We start from the raw sequence: 22,164 nt of genomic DNA, 5'->3' as shown, positions 1-22,164 counted from the left end.
GGGGGCACTCGCGAGAGACGGACAGGAAGAGGGCCGGGGGGACGCCAGAACCCGGGACCGCAGCACGGAAACGGCCCGGGGCTGGGCAGCAGGCGTATCCGGGGATGGAGGGAGCCGGACAAAAGGCGTGAGGAGGCCGCGAGGCCGGCCCCGCTGCCCCCCTGGAGGCCGTGGCCTGCTGGCAGTAGAGGCTAGGCCACCCAGGCAGAGGCAGGGGTCAGGAGGTCGTCCCTTGGCCAGCCCAGGCGAGGCCTCCCAAAGGGCACCGCAGGCACTTGCAGAGCAAGTCCAAACTTGGCGAGTGGTGCCCCAGGGGGCCCGGGCCAGGCCTCTGGTGGAGAAACTGAGTCAGGGCCACTTCCTAGAGCCCCGCCTAGACGCTTCAGAGCCAAGTTAGGGATAGGGAGCAAAGACCCTCGGGGGTCTCGGGGACTAAGGAGGGTAGGGGGCTTCAGGGCCTCCCCGTTCAGAGCCGGATTGGCGAGTTAGACGCTTGTAGATCCAAGGTTGGATTGGGGTGGGGGTCTCTGGGACTTTAGCTCGCCACGCAAGGATTGGGGGGATTTAAGTGCTTGGAGATCGAAGTCAAGGCTTGAGTAGGGGGAGTCAGACAATTGGAAAGCCTAGGAGGTTATTTGGGGAGGGGTCTTCGCGCCTCGGAGAAGCGCGCGCTGGCTGTGCTGCAGGCCTGAGGCCTTGTCAAGAGAGGCTCCTGTACAGGTCGGGCCGTCCAGGCCAAGTCACGACAAAGACAGTGACTCAATCAGGCTTCTCAGTGGTGGGGGGGCCCCTGCCAGGGGGGTCACAAAGGGGGAGACATGGCCACCAGGCGTTTAACCGACGCTTTCTTGTTGTTGCGGAATAATTCCATCCAAAACCGGCAGCTGTTAGCCGAGCAAGTGAGTAGTCACACCACCTCCAGTCCTCTGCATTCACGTAGCATTGCTGCGGTGAGTCTTCCGGCGTCCCCTACACACGGCCGTGTGCACTGCGGCTGTCTGTCTGTCTGTCTCTGTCTGTCTCTCTGTTTAAAACAAGAAGATAAGAATCATAAGGAAATGCAGGCCTCTTGGCTGGAGTCTGGGGGCGCCTATAACCCTGGATGCGGGGTGGGGGTGGGGGACAAACCAGACTAGGCCCTGCTCCACCATCTCGGGCTTGGCCTTAGCCTTAGCTCCTCACTTCCGCTGCCCGCCCCCGCCCGCGTCGTCACCGCTCCTCCAGCGTCCAATTTACATATGTTTTGGTCCCAAGATTTGGGAGCCCGGGCTTTGCTGAGGCCCGGGTGTTGGTTTTTTTTGTGTGTGTGTGTCTCTGTGTTAAGCGCCCCCGCATCCCACCCCCACTGAGCCCCACTAGGGCTGGGTTGTAGGGTCGCCACCCGAATCTTTGCCAAGGAGCAGCAAACTCCCTACTTCAGGAAGGAGTTGGCGGTGTTTTTTTCCTTTGCTTTTTTCCTTTTTTTTTAAAACCTCTCCAACCGTTTTCATTTAATGGCCTTGCAGCCCAGGGCTTCGCTCCTCATGAATAATTGCGTCCCTGTTTTTTTCCTGGGGGCTCAAGTGTGTGAAACGGTGAGGTGCTAGGCCCCCAGGTCTTTTATAACCCAGACAGGAAATTAAGCTTTTCCATCCATTCGGGCTTTAAAAAACACGGTGGTGTATGTGAAAATTAATCCCCCAAAATAGCATGGTGTTTTGTTTATTTTTTTATTTAACCCGAGCCATTAGTCCAGCAGGTTTCTCTTTGAGGAGCTGCTGGGGAGTTGGGGGAAATCTTTTTTCTTTTGGATGTGAAGGGGGCTACTTAACCCTTTTTTTAGCTTCGGTTTTCTCTGTTAAGTCAGAGGAAAGGTTTGGGTAAACCATAAAGCTCCATGAACTTTAGCCCCTTAATATGGGACTTTGGAAAGTGAAGTTGTGCTAGTTGAGGGGGTGGAGACAGGTTTGACCAGAAGCTTGGGAGGAAACTCGCCCCAAATCAGACCCTTGGAAACTATACTTTGAAATACATAGCTTTGAGCCTCGTACTTATTCCGCCCGACTGAGACTGCATTACCTTAATTCTTTTCTCGTTATGATTTTATCTAACTGCTTCAGAAAAATTATGTTGTGTGTCTCCGATCATTCACAGTGAGGTTGCAGAAACAGCCGTTTTCTAAGTGATAAGTAGGGGTGGGTTTGGGGGAGTGGGGGAGAGTGTCTTTGGCTATAATACCGGTTTAGGAAAAGATAGATTTAAGCCGTGTGACCAATTTTAGGGATAAAAATCTCGGAAGCTCGGCTTAAAAAAGCAGAGGAAATAGGGACAAGCGTGTGTTTAGGTTTTCAACGACTTCAGGTTTCAAAGGCCCCGCACATTTGTAAAACGGTGTGTTGCTGAAATCGGGGAGAGCTATTTATGGGGGCCCAAATGCGCCCGCTTCCAGCCAGAGTTTTGAGAAGAAAATTTTAAGAGAAAGCGTAGAAATTAAGTGAATACAGCCCCTCACCGGCACACTTTAGTTTTGTCAAATGAGCAAGAGCCGATAGTTCCTTAAACGGCGTGATCTTAGGGTACCTCACGGGGGGAAAAACGGAATTAAACTTGCATTGGGTTTCTATTTGGGCTGATGGAAAATATTTTGTTTGCTTTTAAATTTCTAATCATATAAACAACTCGCTGGGTGACATGAGACTGGTGTGCTGGCTGTGGATGTTTTGTGGATCCGTGAAGGCGTATGAAAGCCGGTGCCCGAGCCGGACAGCTTCTGCAGAGCGCTCCTCTAATTAAATTGCCTTTGCAAATGTTTTCTAACTTAGGCGACTTCTATGCCCCAAGTCCAGTCATTAAAAATGGAAAGATAAATTGCACAGACTGGAAAAATAGATGTGTTGGGGAGATGTACAAATACATTAAGCTAATTCATGCCGTTTCCTTGAGAACAGATTTCTGAATCGAGTCATTTTTTAAAAACACAGGTTTAAATCAGAGCATTAGATTCCCACCTCCCTCAGAAGTCACACCATTTAAATAACATATAGTTATATTAGTCTGACTACTTTAAATCTTTCTCAGGTCATTAGAAGCAATCAGATCATTTAAGATAACCCTGTAGTCAATTAGGATCGGCTAGAAATTAGATTTTGCCATCAAACAAAAAGAGTTTGCCTAGGTTAAAATTTAAAAACACACATTTATCGTGCTTAATTGTGTACATCAAACGCATGGCATGAAAACCTTATCTGCCAGTGTGCTTCAGTGTAATTACATCTGTTTGCTTACAAGTGGTTCTGCAGAAACTGTGTGTCTGCAAGTGTGCACGTGCCCGGCACCTGCCCTTTCCACAAGCAGACACACTCCATTATGGCTAGGTGTTAAGGGGGGGTTAGAAGGGTATGGAATTTCGCTTCAACTTTTCGGAAAATGGAAAAGTTCTACGATGAGCATTTAGGGCGGAAAAAGCCGTGTCTGTGAGTCGGTTTCGGAACGCTTCATTGAATTGACCGAGGCAGTCTTTTTACTGCATGAGGAAAAATTGTGAAAGCCATATTTCCAACTCGTGAATTTCAGAAAGCTAACATCAAATCCAACAAAACTCTTATCTGCCAAATTTGAATATGGCCTGGTAATTAAAAATTGTTCGTTGCATTAATTGTAAGTTAATGAAATTTCATAATATTGTGAAGGAGACCTGCCAACATGTTTAGCGGTGGAATGTGTCAGGTGTCTGTAATTACTTTAAATAATTTAAGCCACCCTCTCCCCCAGTCAGAGTACTAGTGGTGTTCAGTCCAGTCATGAATAGGTGAAAACAGCCTGCCATTTGCGAACTTAGTTGTTGGTCTGAGAGATTGTAAAGAAATGCAAAAGAAATATAGCCTGTATCTGACAAACATGAGTAAAATCGTGAAAGAGGGGTAATTATTAGTACACTTCTCCAACTTCACCAGAGAGTGTAACCAAATAAAACACAGCTTGAGTTTGTCGGCTTTTTTATTTTAAGTTCCTAGTTAGCAGAAAAAACTGTACAAGTTGATTTTTCTGTGAGGTGTATTCTCTCACACAGCAACAAGTCACACCTTAAATGAATAGGTTTTTAAATGAGCTGAAAGCTAAATTTTCACATCCTTATTTGAAGGGAAAGCTGTGGAAATTGATGGCAGAGTGGTCTCTGAGAGTGTCACACGCCACCCAAAAAAGCACACCTCAGCGACGTCATCCAAGTAATTGGAAAAACCTGCTTCTTGCAGCGTCCTTGTTTGAGGGAAAAGCTGGCCGCGGGCGGCTTGGGTGGGTTGGGAAGTGTGTGCAGACCCACACTCGCTGAGACAGGCAGAAAGGACCACATGGTCTCCGTGTCCACCATCCCCATTTTGTGACCAGCCCCCCCCCCCCACTCCGTCGTCTTCCCCTGCCTGCTGAGCCCCGATCTGCATGGGCAATCCGAGCACCTGGTGCCGTCCCTCTACCTCCCACCTCCCCAAGCCTCAGAACCCCGAATCGGCCCGTTTTTTCACCCCTAGGCACCCCTGGCTGCCCGTCCTTCCCTGCACTGTAATCCTCAGGCTCTCCTGGGCCCGCCGCCCCCTCCCCTTCCCCAAGACTGAGAGCCTGGCTAAAGGTCAGCGGCTGGGCCAGAGGCCTCTGCAGCCCAGCACGTGTGCTGGGGTGGTGGTGGCGTGTGCGATGTGGGTGCCGCGGGCTGGTGGACTCAGGCGCAATTAGGTTCTTTTGGTTTCCCCTCCACTTGTGAGCCCACCTGGTCAGTTACACTTGGGGGAAATGCAGGTATTGGTCCCCAGGCCACCTGCTGCTCCTGAGTGTAGCCCTCCTTAGGCAAGCTTTTAATCCCTCCTTGGATGGTCTGGCAGTTTGAATGAGCTCCTGCCTAGCAGGGCCCTGGGGCAGTGCACTGCTTCCTGCACCCACCCAGACCCCCGGCTCCCGCGGGGGGAGAGAGAAGCCCACCGCGGAGAGCTCAGTGCTTGTCAGCCCAGTCACACTCCTGTGCAGAAGCGGCTCTTCTGCCATCTCCGCCGAAGCGGCCGTGCGCGGGCAGCCTGCCTTTAGGGACAAAGTTAAGCAGTCACTCTGGGGTCCCGGGAAGGTCTGGCCTGAGTGGGAGGCAGACAGTGTTGGTTTGTGGTTCTGACCTTCCCAGCTGCTGTGTGGCTGGCTGCTGTTGGGTCCCCCGGAGTGGGTCTCCGGGGGGCGTTTCCTGCCTAATCTATACTCGGCATTCAAAATAATGCAGAATCTATAAGTGGAAGCGTGAGTTAATTGGTCTTAGATGAGTTTGAGACCAGCACATTATTTTCAATAAAGCGCAGTATGCTTGCGGGAAGAAAACAAACCACGAGAAGGAAATGAGGGATGCGCCTCGGCGGTGGTGCTCTGAAACCCAAGGGTCTGCTTGAGCCTGGCCGTGGCCTGGCCACTGTCCGGCACTCCTGGAGGGCTGGCTCCTCTGTACCTGGCAGGAGATCGAGCCCTGCCGGGGAGCTGTTCTCATGATGCAGATAAGGACCTGGGGTCCTGGAGTTAGGAGATGGGGGTGGATGGGGGGGGGTGACCAGGACCTGTTGTTGAAAACAGTCCCCCTCCCCACGTGAGACCCACCAGCATCTCTCTTCCCTCAAACGTGCGTGCAAGGGGCTGTGGTTCGAGCCCAGGCTTAGTCTTTGGGAAACTCGGTGCTGGCTTCAGGGTCCAAGGATGAAATCATGTGTATTTCCCTGTCGATGGGTTTGCTTCTCTGCATCCCGAGACCCCGTTAGAACGGGAGGCTTTGCAGAGAAGACGGGTGCTCTCTTGGATGAAAGTGAAGTGAGCTTGTGTGCTGGCAGTGCCGGGGAGAGAGGAAGCAGCTCTATACCATAAGACCTGTGTTTCCAACCCTCTCGCTCAACTTTTCCAGACCCCCTGAGCAAACACAGACGGGTTCCGCTTGCTCTCCCTGTGTGCTCGCCCAGCGTTCCCGGGGCCATAAATCCCGCGTGCTGCTTGGAGTTTCCATATTTGCTTGATGGCATGCCACGGGCAGGGCAGGGACCTAGATGTAGACATGAGAGAGATGGCGAAGGTGCAGGTGGGCGCGGCATGTTGGCTCTGGGCTGCAGGCTGGTCTTCGGTGATGGCAGCCCTAAGCAGGAATTCAGGGCCAGGGTAAACTCTCTGCTGCCTTCATGGCGGTGGGGGTGGGGGTGGAGGTCAGCGTTGTTATGAAGCCGGCCATTTTTTAAGTAGTAAAACAGGGATGCTTTGACAAGATGGCCTTCGACATTTACTTTCTGATGTGGCGTGGCAGCGGCTGTCCATGAGGACTTCTGCCCGGGATTGTTAATCATCGTGTTGGTGGGCCCAGCACCTGGGTCTGTCCCCAGCCAGCCTTGGTGACTTCGGGCCACACAGCTGTGCCTTCTGAAGCGTAGTTTTCTTATTTGTGTGTATTTTATGAGAGTCCTCAGCCCCAGAACCCCACGCTCTGTGCTCACCTCTTAGCGGCTGAAACTTGAAGACACTGAAAGGTCGGGAAGCGTGCTCTGCCAGCAGCCCAGGCAGACGGGCTTGCTGCGGGCGGTGGGACTTTCACGTGGCCCCAAGGGCGACTCTGCAGAAATCACATGCCCAGGGACTCCAGCAGCCAGAGAAGCAGAGGGCAGATGGGAATCTGGGAGTTATGGGGCTGGCCCGGCCAGGTCTGCTGGCAAGAGCCGCCTGTGCCCTCGAGTTGGAAGCAGCAGGCTTTTTGGAGCGAGCACCATTTCCCTTCTTGGCCTTGGGGTAAATGTAAAAGGCGATTAGATCAGATTTCCACTCGCCACCGTCTTTACCATTAATATCTCCTGGAACTCCAGCGCTGGCGGGGCGTGCGTGTGAGGCATCGCATTCGCGCCGGCAAACTGTGGGCACGGTGGACCCGCTTTGCAGCCGCCTTGCCTGTGGAGGAATTGGTGTTGGATCACATTTTTATTGCTGTCATTGTTTAATGATAGTTTGGCGCTGATAGACTAGTTTCATCTGCATCATTCATTTTTAAATAGGGAAGCTATGGTTTTTGTGTTCTGAATTTACTGCGAAGTGTAAAAGCGAGCAAGGGGAAGGAGGAGATGATTGAAACTCGCCACTAATTATTTCAGTGATCAATACAGTACAGATAAAATACCAGGTGGGCACGGTGATCTATCATTAATAAATGTCCACTCTTAACAGGGTCCCATGTTGATCTAAAAATGAATCGTGAGTTTGCGATTGAAACTGGACCCTCAGGTTTCCCCACCCCCACCCGTCTGGCAGGTCCGCTTTTTATACACACACACACACACACACACACACACACACACACACACCTCTTTTGTTTCTTGTTTTGTCTTGTTTTGTTTACATTTATAATGGCTCTGTGAATAACTGGGTGCTTTCTAGACTAATAATAATAACAAATGGTAAGGGTTTCTCTTTTATTTTCCCACCTGTGTGTCTCCCGTGTGTGTGGATAAAGCCTGGCCGGAGGAGTGAGTCTCTAGTGGCCTTACTTACATATTCGGCCCCCGCTGTATTATCTGAAGGCGGCGGGAGACCTTTTATTTATTTTTGGCGGGTTCAGCTTTTAATTGTGTTGCATTTACAGGGCTGATTTACACGTTAAGCTAGACATTTTTCTGGCACGGTGGAATCACCTTTTTGCTGTGCACGCTCCTGTCTCTCCCTCCAGGAAATGGAGAGTGCCTGCTGGATGGGCTCTGGGGCTCTGTGATATTCATTATCGAAGTGGGGAGTGGGAATAAAGCAGTGGGGCTGTCTGTCTGTCTTCCTTTTCCCCTCTTGTGTTTTCCTGTTGACACCTGTATTGGGTGTCTCTTATTTTCCTTTACCAAAACCATCCCACAGTAAATAATGAGAACTTGCAGCTGTTTTGTTGTGTGTTAACAAAAGAACCAAGGTGAGTGGGGGATTTGAAAAGAAAAATCTTTTTTAATGCCTCAGTTTGTGGATGTTTTATTTTATGGTCACTTTAGAATTGCTTAACGTCTCAGTGTTGCGCAAACTGATGATGCCTTATCTGTCTGTCTGTCCCCCTCCTCCTCTGCCGTCCCTGCTGGCTGGGACCGCCGGACCGCCCCGCGTCTGTCTCCAGGAGCTGGATGAGGTACTGTGTCCTGATAAACATTCTGTGCGCCCCGTCAGTTTAATTGCTAAGCCGGAATCTGCTGCTCTGAAGTCTTTGCTCCTCTGTAAAATTCGAACCGAGCCCAGATGAGTTCTAGTGTTTGCCCCTACTGACTGTCAACGATAATCCTGTTTAGCCATGTACTGCCCAGCCCAGGTGGACTCCTGGGACAGTGCCCCCACTTGGAAGATGTTCTTGACCCACATATACCCCAGGCCCGGTTCTGCCCGTGGCTCCCAAGGAGTGCTTGGGGATGATGGAGGGAGGCGGAGCTCCTGGGACAGGTGGGGGACCTCAAGGCTGATTTGCCGAGCTGGTCATTAGCTGGAGCCCTGCCCCTTCCTCACAGAGCTCTTTGGCCTTGTCCTCTCTCATTGGTCTCCCCCAGAAGGTGGGAGGGGAGCTCGTCACTGCACGTCATTTCAGTAGCACGGATGAAAGGGTTGGGGGTAAAGGCGCATTCAATGAGGCTGCCACTGTTTGTGTGTGTTTAGCATCTGTTTTCTTGACCAGGGTTGTGAATACATTACCTGGATTTGAGCGTCTGTTTCCTTGATGGGGGCTGGGGGGGGGGGGCTGAATACATTTCCTGGGAGGGAAGCTTTTCAAACAGAGTGATAGAAGCGGGATGGGGTGGGGGTTGTTTGTTTGAAACCAGCAGAAGAGTGGTGAGGTGAAGTTAGGCTCAAGCAGTTGTCATCTAGTCCAGTGTGATGTAAAGTCTTGGAGTGGAAGGGCCCTCATGTCCAAGGCTGTCCCCTAGACCTGGCCCCCCTCCTGGTGGAAGCAGACAGCCCCATCTGTCTTTCTCCAGAGGGGCAGAGGGTAGGTGTGAACTGCCAGCCTCTCAGTTTAGCAGCCAAGCGCTGAAGCACTGTGCCCCCACGGCCCATTGGGGTAGGTCCGTCCCTTCAATAGCAGATGGGGTGCCCTAATTGGTGGATGAAGGTCAGTCAGTGAGTTCTCAAAAGTTGCACCTGGGTCAATGAGGGCAGCGGGCTGTGGGCAGTCAGCTAGCTAGCACAGTTGGCACCAGCCGGAGGGCGAGGGTGGAGCGGGAGGGCAGGCTGCAAAGGCTGTGAAGGTTTGGGTCCCCAGCCCAATGGTGCTCCCGGGGGGATGCACCCCTGCTGCTGCTGGAAAGACCCACAGCAAATGTAAGCTTGCAGGGAAGCGAGGCACGTCCCTTGTGCACGAATGAGGACTGCCGCCTTGACGACCGCCCGGTCTTTTGTGGCTTGTCTCGCTTTGCCGACTCAGAGGTTTGTGAGAGTGCTGCCTGTTCCGCTGTGGTTCTTCAGGAAGAACTGAACTACAAGACAGGACTGCTGTGCACTTGAACCACCTGTCCCTGCTACGGCCATTGGGTCTCAGAGGGGCCTTTAGCATCAGGCTGGTGGCTCAGTGAGCCCTGACCTGGGGATACTTGAGCCAGACCGCCTCCGCCAGGCACCCCGGGACCCTGGAGGGGCAGGGGCCAGGGAGCCAGCCCTATGCCCACACAGCCAAGTTGTATATCTGTGGGGTGCAGTGGGCACCCAGTTTAGGGTGAGCAGAGGTTTAGGGCAGGTACCTCTAGAATAGATGTGGCCTTTGGGGAGCCCCCCCCCCAGAAGGAAGAGTCTGATGGGCGACCGCAAGTGTCAGCCCCGCTTGCTCAGCAGCAGAATCTGGGTCTTTTTAGGGTGGAGGACACCTGCATGGGTCGGCCTCCCAAAGCACCATCCAGCCTCCCCTACCCGGGCAGCAGCTCCCAAGCTGCCCACCCAACGTGCGTACCTCTGCTCACAGCCCGCCCTCACGCAGGGGAAGTAGCACTCACTCAGAGGCCCAGTGTGTCCATGCTGGGTCCTCGGGCCTCTGCCCACCTGCGGGCCTCTCCTGTGCTCGATTATTGGTCAGCAAGCAGGGCTGCCCAGAGTGATCACAGCGTGCGTTCTGTCCACTTCGTGTGTCTGATCGTCATCGGGTGGGTGCTGGCACTCAGCTAATGAGCCTTGTGTTCCGTGACCCTTGGGTGCCATGCTGCCCTCAAGTGCAAGTCTCCTATCATGCTCCCCAGAAAGGCTTCAGCAGGTGCTCAGCTAGCATTGGGAGGTGTGTGAACCGGAGGGTCAGGAGTTCGAACTCACCAGCCCCCCTCTAGGAGGAGGAGGGGAGGCTCCTGTAAAGGTTCACGGAATGGGAAACCCAACAGGGCGGCTCCGAGCCCCTGCCCCTTCTCCACCCTGTAGCACAGCTCCTCACTTCGCGGTGACCCCAACCATAACATCCTTTTTGTTGCTACTTCATAACTAATTTTGCTGCTCTTATGATCAGGTGACCCCTGTGAAAGGGTTGTTTGACCCCCAAAGGGGTCGCCACCCACAGGTGGGGAACCGCTGTGGCCTGCTGCCGAGGGGAGCAGGACCATGGGGGCGAGTCAGCCCCAGGGAGACAGGAGTGACTGCCCCCCAATAGTCACTGAGAGGGGAAATGGAGATACTAGTAACATTTATGTGAACGCAATGTGGCACCAATTTGTTAGTCTCTATGTTTGTTAAGGCATCTCTTGGGAACAAGTATCAATTTCATCATCCGGAAAAAGGAACTTTTTTTTTTTTCTTTTTGAAGGATAACAGGTTAGAAACTAACAAAACTCAGAGTTGACCCCTTCATCCTCGAGTCCTCCGTGTCCTGGCCCCCAGCCTAGTGGCCTGTGCTGGGGCCTCACTCGGGCCATCCTGGGCTGCCCTGCCTGGCGTCGTTCTGTGTGGAGGGGCCTTGCCCAGTCTGCTGGGGCCTTGCATTTGCTGCGTTGTGGAGCGTGTCGAGGAGATAGGAGTGGTCTGCTCCTGCAGAGTCGCTGTGTCAGAAGCCCACAGGGGCCCTTCCGTCCTCTAGGGTCGCCACGGGCAGAGTGGATTTGCCAGCAGTGGGAACTGGATCATTTGCTTGAGAGGTGGGAACTGGATCATTCCTGCCAGAGGCTGGGCTTGTCACGGAGGGGCCTCAGATTCAGGAGTGTGGGCCTGTCCATGGGCACACGTCTTGCACAGGTCAGGAACAGCGCTGCACTGTCCTCAATGCTCCTGCCTTGAGTGGACGCAGGGCAGCCTCCCCAGCCCCAAGAAGGTGAGGTGGCAGCTGGGCCCGCGTAGGTGTAGTTCTTGAAGGACCGGTACAAACGACAAGAATGTGCCCGGTGCTTGTGAGTGCAGTTGTTATGAGAGGGTGCTCTGTATTCTTAAGCTTTGGGGAGGTTTCTGACTCCCCCAGCGTAGGGCCCTGCAAGAGCCCCTTTAATTGTGAATCGAAGCGACCCCCAGTGTCCCCTTGGCATTAGGTAGTAGTTTTGCCCAGAGAGTAAAGAGTGTGCAATACCCTTGAGTATCGCATCTCCCAAACAATTCTCTGTGCCCACCCGCCCGGGGACCGTCGGTGGCAGAGCCGCCACCAGGGAAAGGAGCAGACGCTGGCGCGCTGTGAGCCATGCCCCTGGCCCTGATGTGAAATGGGTTTGGCTGAGTGTATTTTCACCAAAAGTTCTGACCAACCTCCTGTCTGTGAAGGGCAGAGCCGAGCCTCAGCAGGGCTGCACCAGGCACTCCCTGGAGGTCTGCGTGGGACGAAGGAGCTCTGGTGGCTCAGGGGTTAGGCGTTGGGCTGCGATCCACAAAGCCAGCAGTTGGAAACCACCAGCTGCTGCTCAGGAGAGAGGCTGCTCCACTCCCGCAAGCAGGTGCGGTCCCGGAAACCCCCCACGGCAGTTCTGTCTGTCCTGTCGGGGCCAGTGGGTTCCGTGACGGGCGGCTAACTGCAAGGTCAGTGGGACCCACTGCTCTGGGACAGAAACGCAGATAACGGTTGTCTGGTTCTGCAAAGCCTTGGGAATCTGAGGGAGCTGCTGCACCTGCCCTGGGGGGGCTGCTCGCAGCCCAGGTAGCCTCAGCAGCACGTGGGCTTGGGCTGGGCAGGAGCCAAGTGGAGTGGGGGCTGGACCTGAGCAGGGGCTCCATGGGAGGAGGGACCTGAGGTCCCCACAGGCAGGTCTGCTGGGTCCTGTGTGGACCTGCTGAGCGAGTGTTGGCGTGGGGGCCCTGGGCCCAGCAGTACTGTGTAGGGTGTGTCCCGAGCTGAGAAGTGACTAGTTTGCACTTGAAATGCAGTTTTTATGCTTTTTTTAAAAAACATTTTAAACACTGAACTTCAGTGAGGTGTTCCCGTTCCCAAATGGACTTGACTCTCTCTCTCTCCCTCTCTCCCCACAACCCCCCCCCCCCCCACACACACACACAGTGCCATCTGAGAGGGCCCTGTGGGACAGGGAAGGATGTGCTTGCTCTTAGTGGGCACCTGAAGGACCTGCTGTGGGGAGGGACATGCTGTCCCTACAGTGCAGGGAGGAGCAGGTGCTGTCCCCAGAGGGGCTCCTTTGTTGTGGTTCTCACACAGGAAGTGTTGGGTCCAGCTCTTTGGGCCACCTCTGGGTCTCTGCGGGGTGGAGTCTCATTTTCTTGGGTCTCAGGACTGTTAGGGGAGTTTGGGAGTTTAAGCAGAAGAGACCAACAGGGTCAAACTTTCAAACAAATGGCCCTGGTGACTCGGTTAAGTGTGGTGGTGGAAGGAAGGTGGGTGTGTAAGAGCCCTGGGCTCTGGGTCTCCACGTGCTCCTCTGCAGCCCCCCTGGGCAGTGTGTGCAGGGCTGGCTGGCCTAGACGGAGTCGCTGAGGTGGGCTCAGCCCCCTGGGCAGTGTGTGCAGGGCTGGCTGGCCTAGATGGAGTCGCTGAGGTGGGCTCAGCCCCCTGGGCAGTGTGTGCAGGGCTGGCTGGCCTAGACGGAGTCGCTGAGGTGGGCTCATCTGTGGCCAGAGGCGTGTGGACAAGGAGCACTCACCAGAAGCCCAACCTCCTCCCCTGTTGGGGAGCGGCCCAGAGCAGTGAGCTCTGCTCTTGTTCTGACCTGGCCTTTGGGCCTCCAGAGTTTTCTTAGCAAATTGCAATTCCATTTCACAGGCCTGTCGGTGTGATTGGCAGCCAGTGGGGTGGACGGGGCCTCCGGGCCCCTGGCCACCTTTGATCTGTAAAGTGGCGGGGTGGGCAAACTTTGCACACATTCACAGAGGGGCAGTGGTGGGGTAGGGAAGTGCCCCGAGGGTGACCAAGCCACCACTGGTGGGCAAGCACTGTGGAGCCACCCCAGGGGCTGTGGCCCTCGGTGGGTTACTGTGTGGGCGCAGTTCCAGAGCAATGTCTCAAGAATACAGAGGGGTCAACGCAAGAAACCAACTTTCTTCTGGGACCTGTGCAGTGGCTGCCACATCAGGACTTAGGCATGGGGGCTGAGGAACTGCCCTGTCATGGTTTCCTTCTGTGACGTCGTTAAAAACAAGCAAGTCCCCACTGCATGAATGAGAAAATCCATTTAGATGAACGCACCAGTGTGCTCCCCACCCAGGGCGTGTGGGGCCAGCACTCTGTCACGTCCAGTCCATTACCGCCCAATTGTCACTCAGACCCTTTGAAAATGGCCTATGCAGATCTTACTCTGGAGGGTCCTCTGGTCCCTCTGTCCCTCTTGGCCTGTACACAGCCCCTGGACTTTGCCAGGCTGGACCGGTGATGCCCCCACCCCCTTCTGGAAAAGCTTTCTAAGGTGATGTGTGATGCGGTTAAGTAAGAATTATTGGTGTCGCCTCAAGAGTGAGAAGGAACGACAGTGTCAGATTGTGCTGGGAGCTGAAGGACAGGGCTTGGTAAGCAAGCGGTGGGTCTTCTGCCCTCTGTTGTAGGCTGTTGGGCACTTCTCAGCCCTGTTCTTGCGCCACCGAGAGCCAGGCTACGTGGACCCAGGAAGCCTCCATGTCGGGGGTGGCACTGCAGTTTTGTGGCCTGACGGTGGTGGGCAGTGGGGCCTCGTGCTGGCCCGTGGAAGCTGCACCCGCTGCCAGCTCTTTCCTTTGAAGCGCATCATTGGCTCCCATCCCATGTCCAGAGCCAGATCTGCGGCCAGACTCGTGGTCAGCCCGTGTCCAAGGACGCGAAGCGCGGGTGCAGGCAGAGATAGGGAAGCAGGGCCAGGGCTGGTGCTCCCGGGAGGAGGAGTGTCTCCAGACTGGCGCCCAGTAATGCCGCCTCCTGTCGCTTCTCCCCTGTAGCTCGCTGACGACCGCATGGCACTGGTGTCCGGCCTTAGCTTGGACCCAGAAGCGGCCATTGGTGTGACAAAACGGTTAACCCCCAAGTGGGTGGATGGCGTGGACGAAGTAAGTTGAATGTTCGTTTCACGTTATCTTACTCTTCCCTCCTTGATGCCCTGGGACACTTGGACGCTGTAGGCCATCTGCCACATAGATGTAATCTGCTCACTTGCGGTGCCTGTCTCTAGAAATCGGTCTCCCATTGAACTCGCGTGAGAAGGTTGGGTGGGGGTGACTGGTGTGAGCAGGGGGGCTGCATGAATGACAGAAGGAAGTGGGACCCTGGCGCGGGGATGCCTGGACATGGAGCCCCCACAATGGTGCTGCCCCTGTGAGTGGGACTGCTTGCGGGGACTCAGTGGAGCCCGCCGCGCCCGTGTATCTAGATACAGTACGCTGTAGGCCGGATCAAGCAGAAGATGAGAGAGTTAGTCAGTCTTCATGACAAGCACCTCAATAGACCCACCCTGGACGACAGCAGCGAGGAGGAGCACGCCATTGAGATCACCACGCAGGAGGTCACGCAGGTGAGGGCCGGGGACACCGCATGATGCCACGTGGCATAGTGTGACCGTGCCACGTCCGTCGGGAGGGCAGCTTCCTAGAGCACAGTGTCCCGAGGCAGGGATGAAATCCTTCAAAAACTGACTTCAACCATTGACGCCAAGTCGATGCCAGTGGGAGGACCCGGTAGGAGTGTGTAGAGCCACTCCTTAGAGTCCCGTGGGGCGGCTGCTGGATTCGAACCACTGGCCTTCCGTTTATCAGCTGAGCTTTTAAGCACTGTACTGCCAGCTCTCCTAGAGGAACGCAATGCCCTGTGTAAACATCTCTCACGGAGTGTCCGTGTTGACCAGCTCTTTAAGGGTGGCCAGTGCCGAAGTGCTTATGCAAGTGCTGGCGGGGCCAGGGCAGGAGGCCTGCATCTGTGACACGGGCGCAGGGCGGTGGGCGCACTGAGGGAGAGTTGCCAGGACGGGTGGGGGCACAACTCGGGCTCCTCGCCCCTCGTTGGGCCGGCAGTGAGCCGCCCTCTCCCCGCAGCTCTTCCACAGGTGCCAGCGCGCGGTGCAGGCCCTGCCGGGCCGGGCGCGCCAGACCTGCTCGGAGCAGGAAGCCCGGCTCCTCCGCAACGTGGTGGCCGCTCTGGCGCAGGCGCTCCAGGAGCTGTCCTCCAGCTTCCGGCACGCGCAGTCGGGCTACCTCAAGCGTGAGTGCCTGTCGGCCTGCGCGGCACATGGACGCCGCCTCCCACACCCCAGGGCCACCAGCTAGCGCAGGCTAGCCTTCCCCCAACAGCCCCAAACAGCGGCCCGCTGCGCCCTCATTCCAACCTGGTGGTCTCCCTCCGTGCTCACGCACACACTCCAGCACCCTCAGTGCCCTTCCTCAAAGCAGCGTGCTCCAATCTGTACTTTATTACTTGTGAAATTTGATTAGGGCCATTTGGAATTGATATTAGATACTTCTAGAGAGAAATAATTGATTTTTTTTATTTCAGTGTTTTGTAGCAGTAGTTGGATTAAATGTTTCTGCTTCCCCTTAGAGATTCCAAGGAGCCTTAGGTGTGGAGTCAGTGTGTCGGCCCTGGCTCCCTGCCTGACCATGGGTCAGCACGCTGGTCTGTGGTCTGGACCCTGCCAGACCCCTTAATGGGGGTGTGGGGGGGGAGCCTTTCAAAGCTGACAGGAACCCTGCTACCATTGTGACTGCTGGAGTTTGGCCCTGGCCCTTGCGCTGGGGGCCGTGGTTGCACGTGGGGTGACGTGCTCCTGTGTGTGACAGGCATGAAGCACCGCGAGGAAAGTTCCCAGCATTTCTTCCATACATCCGTGCCGCTCGTGGACAGTGGGGATGACACTGCGCTGTATGATCGGGTAGGCGAAGGGGCTGCACGCTAGCCTTCCCTCCGTAACTGGTCTGCCGAAGAGTGTCCCGGCCCGGTGTGAGGCCCAGGCTGAAGAGTGGTGGTGGGGCCTTCCAGAACCTTCTAGAGAGCACACCTGCCTTGGGAAGAGCTCAGAGAAGCCCAGTATCTCCCTTGGTCGTTTAGCTGGCCGCAGAGGTGGGACCCTCTCCAGCCCACCTCCCAGGGCTATGCACCTCTTCTGCCTGTGGGGCAACTTTCCGTCAAGGGAGATGAGTGTGCTTGCCTGGTGCCTCGCAGAAATAGCGCCAAGCTTTACCTGCCCAGCCTTCCTAAGCAGCCGGCCTGCCTGTGCCCCAGGGCTTCACCGACGAGCAGCTGGTGCTGGTGGAGCAGAACACGCTGTTGGTGGAGGAGCGGGAGCGCGAGATCCGCCAGATCGTGCAGTCCATCTCCGACCTCAACGAGCTCTTCCGGGACCTGGGGGCCATGATCGTGGAGCAGGTGGGGAGCGGCCCGACGCCTGCCCTTGGCAGCCCTCGTTTTCCTGGCCTCGACTTGCGTGTTGACGGTCTGTCTGTCCCTTTTGTTGATTGCTCAGGGGACCGTCCTGGATAGAATCGACTACAACGTTGAACAGTCGCAGTTCAAAACGGAGGACGGCCTGAAGCAGCTGCACAAGGTCATGGTCGGCGGGTGTTCCAGGCTCCCCCCACCCCCATCCACCACACACACCCCGGGCAGTCTTCAGCATTCCCGTCGCCCGAGCACCCTCACAACAGAAAGTCCAAAAGCCACCCTAGCACCCTAACTGCGAGCTTGGTGGCTCCAGCCCACCAGCCACTCCCTGGAGAAAGAGGAGCTGTCTGCCCCCAGGAAGACTGACCAGGTCCCAGAGACCAGGTAGAGGGCCTCTGTGAGTGGGCAGCAGTTCGATGAGGGGGTGTCCCTCTGCCCCCAAGGGTTATTGCTGCGGACCCACACAGCTGGTGCCCCTCCCTCCCCGTTCCTCTCGGCACTCCCCCACAGGGGCACCAGCTCGCGCCCATGAAGGTGCATCGGGCTGTGGGTCGCCTGATGCAGGTGGGGAATCACCTGGACAAGATCAAACCTGCTTTTCCCTTTTTTGGCCACTGCCCCGCTGCACAGGGGGAGCAGGCTGTCTGAGACCTCGTGAACAAGCTGGCTGTGCACGGGGCCTGCTCCATGACATTTGGTTTTATCTGAAACAGTCATCAGAAAGCACCTGGGGGCCTGTAATCAATTACAGGAGACGCACATGGCCGTGCGTGCTCTCCTCCATATGAGGAGGTGGACCTGCCGCGCTACCCCAGGCTACCCTGACCAGGAACAGGGCCAGCTGCAGTCACAGAACTCCCTGCATCCCCACCGGATGCTGGTCCCCTTGCCGGCCTGGAGCAGAGAGGCGAGCGGGCAGCAAGTCACGTCCATTGGAAGCGTGTGAAGTGCCAGTCAGGCTCTGGTGATGTCTGTGAACGCGAGTGCTAGGAAGGGCGGGTCCGTGCTGCTTGTCAGTCCCCGGGGTGGCCCTGGAGCACAGGCTCCCAGTCGCTGTGGTTCCTGATTAGGAAAACCCGTGCCTGCCCCAGCCTGTCCGTCCTGTCTGTCTGGGTGGGACAAGGGCAGGTGGGCTCTGCAGGACAGGTTCTCCTTCCCCGGTTCTGGGGAGCTCCAGCCCAGCTCTGGTCCCTTGAGCCAGTGAGGCCCTGGTTTGTGTCCTGGTGAAGGAGGTGTGTGTGTGTCCAGATGGCTGTGGCTCGAGCGAGAGGAGGCTGCCCCCCGCTTGTTCCCGGCAGGCAGCAGCGTCTGCACAAACTGTCCGCTTACTGGAGTGCATCCACGCTCCCAGCGTGCCCCTTCAGCGGTCCCCTCCCATGTGCCTAGTTTCCCTGCCCCAAACTCTGGTGTCGGTGTGGACCCCGCGGTCTCATGGGGTGACTTCTCCAGAGGAGCCAGTGCTTGTGGTAACAGCAGCCCTATTTGGTCTGCTTTCTAGCCCAATGGGAGGGAGCGTGGGGTCGTCTGGGCGGTTTACACGCGTCGCAGAGCAGTGTCCGCTCTCACCAGTCCAGTGAGCGGTTTTTGTTTTGTTTTTCTGTCTGGACATCCGAGGGGTGATCTGCATTTCTCTGCCACCCTGTCAGACACCTCCCTGTGCCCCTGAGTGGACAGTTGGTGGTGGTCGCCAGGCACCATCTAGTTCCTCTGATCTCAGGGGAGAAGCAGTTAGCCCTGGAGACTCCTCCTCTGAGCCTCTGGTTTCCCTCTTTCCCTTCGTTCCAGGTGAGTAGAGGCCCGTAAGCGTCTCTTGGACGGCTGCTTGGGAGTTCCACTGGGGACCCCACCAGGAAGGAGCCTGCCGGCCCCCGACCGGATGCGGGGTCTGACGTGACCCTGGCGGAGGTGTGACGGTTGTGTTCCGTCCCTGCAGGCGGAGCAGTACCAGAAGAAGAACCGGAAGATGCTGGTGATCTTGATATTAGTGGTCGTCATCGTCATCCTTGTCGTCACCCTCGTCAGCGTGAAGTCTCGCTAAGTGCTGGGCTTCCTGCGGGCGCTGCACGCGGATGGCCGGCCCCCGGCAGAGGCACGGCCCGACCGAGCCCTGCACTCGGTTCCGCCCAGTGTCCTGGCTCGTGCGAGTGCGGCGCTGACTGGCCTTTCTCCCTCCAAGCCCAGACGGAACCGGTCGGACTGCCTCCGGACAGAGGTGGTGGACGGCGGCCAGTGCTCGCTGTCAGTCTGCTGTTAGGTTTTCTGGAAGAGCGAGTGGAACGTGTCCAGGCCCAGCGGGAGCTGTGAAGGGTCAGGTGTGAGCACGCAGATGCGGCCGTGCAGAGCAGCAGGAAAGAACCGCTGTTGAAAGAGGGATTTTGCTCTGTGTTTGTTTAAATCATCTGTGTGGTGGGGGCTTTTGTGTTTGTTTGTTTGTTTTTAGAAATTTGGTACCAAAAATGTGTGAGGAGGGGCAAAAGTGCCTGTTGGTCCCCTCTCTGTATTTTCCCCAGGGAATGACAGAGTGGGGAGCCCGTCAGGAGTTTATAGCCCGTCCCCAGCCCCGAGCCGCTGTTCTCTCACTGCTAATGATCAGAGTGACAGTGTGGGAGATAAGAAACCAGCACTGAGGGTAATTAGCACGTCTAGACGGCCCGTTAGGCAGCTTCCTAAGTCTGAAATCATTGTGCACATGGTGTTTTGGGGTGGGAGCACGGGGCGTTGTCTGCACCACGTTTCCTACTGTAAACTGAAGTGACCGCCACAGAAAACCGCCCAGGTCTGCCGGCCCGCGGTGGGAGTGAGCCCAGGGTTAAGAGAGGGCCGCTCGAAAGGATGGGGTCGTGGGAGTGCCTGGACCTGGCGGCCAGCGTGTCCTGTGGCCATCCCCAGGCGGTCCTCACTCGGCCCATTACTTAAACAGAAACTGCATAATGGCCTGCCCAACCTGGGCTGTGCTTAATGAACTGGGAATTTACACGGAGGCCACTTCAAATGGGCCACTCTATTTAGGATCAGTGGATCTCAAATCATTAACCAAACATCACTCCATCGCCCCCGGTGAAATATTCCACCAGGGCTTTGATTTATGGGCTCTGCCACGACCACAGTGCCGCCCCAAGAGCGGGCACGTTTCCCAGGGCCCGGGCGAGCCCCGCCTGGGAGCCCCCACCCCTGGGAGCCAAGGTCAGTCAGCCCCTGGAGCCATGGAATGATGTGCACAGTGGCGTTGCCATGGAAGCTGTCCCTGCTCTGGCTGGTCTTCGTGGTGGTGTGGCACCCCTGGCCCTCCCTCCTGGTCCCTGGTGGGAGAAGGAAGGATGCTGCTGGCCACCGCTGTCCTGGGGTGGCCATGAGTCAGAATCGACGGGAGGGCCGTGGGTGTGGGTCTGGGTCTTGAGGGAGATGACAGGGTTCTTGTGGTCTGTGCGGTGTGGCCTGGCATTTGCCCCATTCCCTCAATTGAGGAGTGGTCTTCTGGACTGGGACCAGTTCCCAACACCGTCTCGCCCGAGTTGGCTCGGAGGATGGCCCCAACAGGGCACACCGCCTGCCCCTGCTTCTCGCCCCGAGTGTGCTCGCGCGTGTGGACAGAGGGGACAGCGCTGTGGTCTCTGAAGAACGAGGCCTGGGGAGTTGGGTCTCGGGGTCTAGATTTTCAGAAGCAGGGCTCCCGCCCTTCTTCAAAGGCACCTTCAAGGGGCCTCTAGCCACCAGGTCTTGCTCGGTGGTCAAGGCCTCCCAGAGGTGGGTGGGCGATGACGGCAATGCTGGCTTGCTCCAAAAGCTCTCCATGCTGCGGCTGTGGGTGGGGTGGTGGGGGCTGGTTTCGGGGTCCAGGGTAAACTAATTGGGTCTAGTTAGGAGTGGTCTTTGTGCTGTCCCCCCTCTGACCGAGGCAGTGCAGTGGTGGACAGGCCTGCCCGGGGGCTGGCCCCCCTCTGGGCGCCCAATGGCTGGGCTCCTCCAAGGACTGTGCTTCCCCGGGGACGGTCAGCAACGTTGGGGTTGGGAGACGTGCGAGTCCCCTCCGGGTCCTTCCCTCACTGATGGGGCTCAGCCTGAGCCACGTGGCCAGCAGCCGCCCCAGGGAAAGTGGGCAAATGTGAGTGTTTACCAGTGTGCCCCCCCGCCCCCCCCCCCCGTGCCTGCCGAGCCTCCATAGAGGCACTGAAAGCTACTGTCTGTCCTGGGGGTGGGGGGGTCCCACTGCGGGGGCTGTGCCTCTGCTAATTGAGCGAGCATCGTTTATTTGTTTTGACACCGCTTTCAGTGGCTTTTTCCCCAGCTAATGGCTTCTTTAAGGTAATAAAACCCTGCCAACCTAATTGGTCAGATAAGACTTGGTCCCTTGTATGCTTAAATAAAGCAATTAGTGAAGTGCTTCTATCCAAAATGACTTTTTTTTCCTGTCCTTTAAAAAAAAACACAAACTAATTTTCTGTTATTGGTAACTTTTTGTACAATAAAGTAATCATGGAGATTAAAGAACCATTCGGTATCCTGGTGTTGATTTCGGCGGTGGGCTCCCAGGAGCCAGTGGGGTTTGGGGTCTGAGAGTCCCCCCATCTCCCCTGTGGTCCCTTTCCGAAGGACCCATCAGCGTGCTGGTCTATAGACAAGAAGAGGACCCTGCCCAAGAGGCAGATGACAGCCCAGAAACGAGCATCCAGAACGTTCCCTGGGAATTGTCGGTGGTGACGCACTGGGAAGGCTTCGGGCAAACATTTGTTGCCCCGTTACCCAGGAGCCAGTAGAGTCAGTCAGCTTCTCCCTCGGCCAGGAGCCAAGCCAGCCCAGAGTGTGCCCTCCGGGCCTGATGGGCCTGTGGTGGGGGGCATGTACTCCCAGATTCTGAGTTAAACACCAGCCCCGGGTTCCTTAGTCTCGAGATGATGGACTCACAGGCAGCCTTGTTCCTCGTCCGGAGCCTGGCCATCGAGGGGCCGCCCAGAGCGGTCAGCTCCAGGCCTGGGCCCCAAGCCGCCTACTCTGACGGGACCATCCATCCCCCAGCTTGCTCGTTGGCTCTGCCTCCAGGTCAGATCCACTCTTCAGAGGTGCGGCTTCCAGAACATTCTGAGCAGCGACAATCATGCTGCTCTTCCGTCCGTCCTGATGAGACCCTCCTGGAACTGTGGGTGTGGCGTGGATGGAAATGCAGCCTCCAGGAGGGGCACGTGCCAGGCCCTGTGCGTGTGGAGACCCTGCCCTCTGGGAAGGCAGTTTGGAGGTGTAAGAGAGCTAGCAGGGAAGGAAAAGGGGGGAGAGAAGGCACATCACTGAAGATCACCCGGGGACACAAAGACAAGGCCTTCCCCGGGAGCCCTGAACTTCAAGAGAAGACATTTCTGTTAAAAACAAAGACGGCCCAGCCCTGTGTGCTTACCGTCCCTTGGACTGGACATTAAGGAGGGAGTACTAGACACCAGCCCTGGCCTTGGCTTGCTTGC

The 22,164-nt window shown here is 56.2% G+C and overlaps 1 protein-coding gene across 4 annotated transcripts; it reads left to right on the top strand.

The window, feature by feature from the left end:
* Nucleotides 1-38: 38 nt before the first annotated feature.
* Nucleotides 39-21,197, top strand: STX16 (syntaxin 16). Of its 4 annotated transcripts, XM_075528378.1 has the most exons (10): nucleotides 39-950; nucleotides 3,491-3,493; nucleotides 8,117-8,128; nucleotides 14,287-14,394; nucleotides 14,715-14,855; nucleotides 15,373-15,538; nucleotides 16,114-16,205; nucleotides 16,556-16,699; nucleotides 16,797-16,877; nucleotides 18,648-21,197. In XM_075528378.1, the coding sequence occupies exons 1-10, from the start codon at nucleotides 819-821 to the stop codon at nucleotides 18,750-18,752; spliced, it is 984 nt and encodes a 327-aa protein (XP_075384493.1). In that variant the 5' UTR covers nucleotides 39-818; the 3' UTR covers nucleotides 18,753-21,197. The 4 variants fall into 4 exon arrangements, with proteins under 4 accessions (XP_075384493.1, XP_075384491.1, XP_075384492.1 ...); XM_075528376.1 differs by lacking the exons at nucleotides 3,491-3,493; nucleotides 8,117-8,128 and having other exon boundaries at nucleotides 41-899; XM_075528377.1 differs by lacking the exons at nucleotides 39-950; nucleotides 18,648-21,197 and adding an exon at nucleotides 18,500-18,641 and having other exon boundaries at nucleotides 2,203-8,128.
* The last annotated feature ends 967 nt before the right edge of the window (nucleotides 21,198-22,164 follow it).

This window comes from Tenrec ecaudatus, chromosome 12 (genome assembly GCF_050624435.1).
Source record: "Tenrec ecaudatus isolate mTenEca1 chromosome 12, mTenEca1.hap1, whole genome shotgun sequence".
In the NCBI taxonomy this organism is placed as follows: Eukaryota; Metazoa; Chordata; class Mammalia; order Afrosoricida; family Tenrecidae; genus Tenrec; species Tenrec ecaudatus.
Note: the sequence above shows the minus strand (reverse complement) of the source record. Positions and strands in the feature narration are given on the sequence as shown.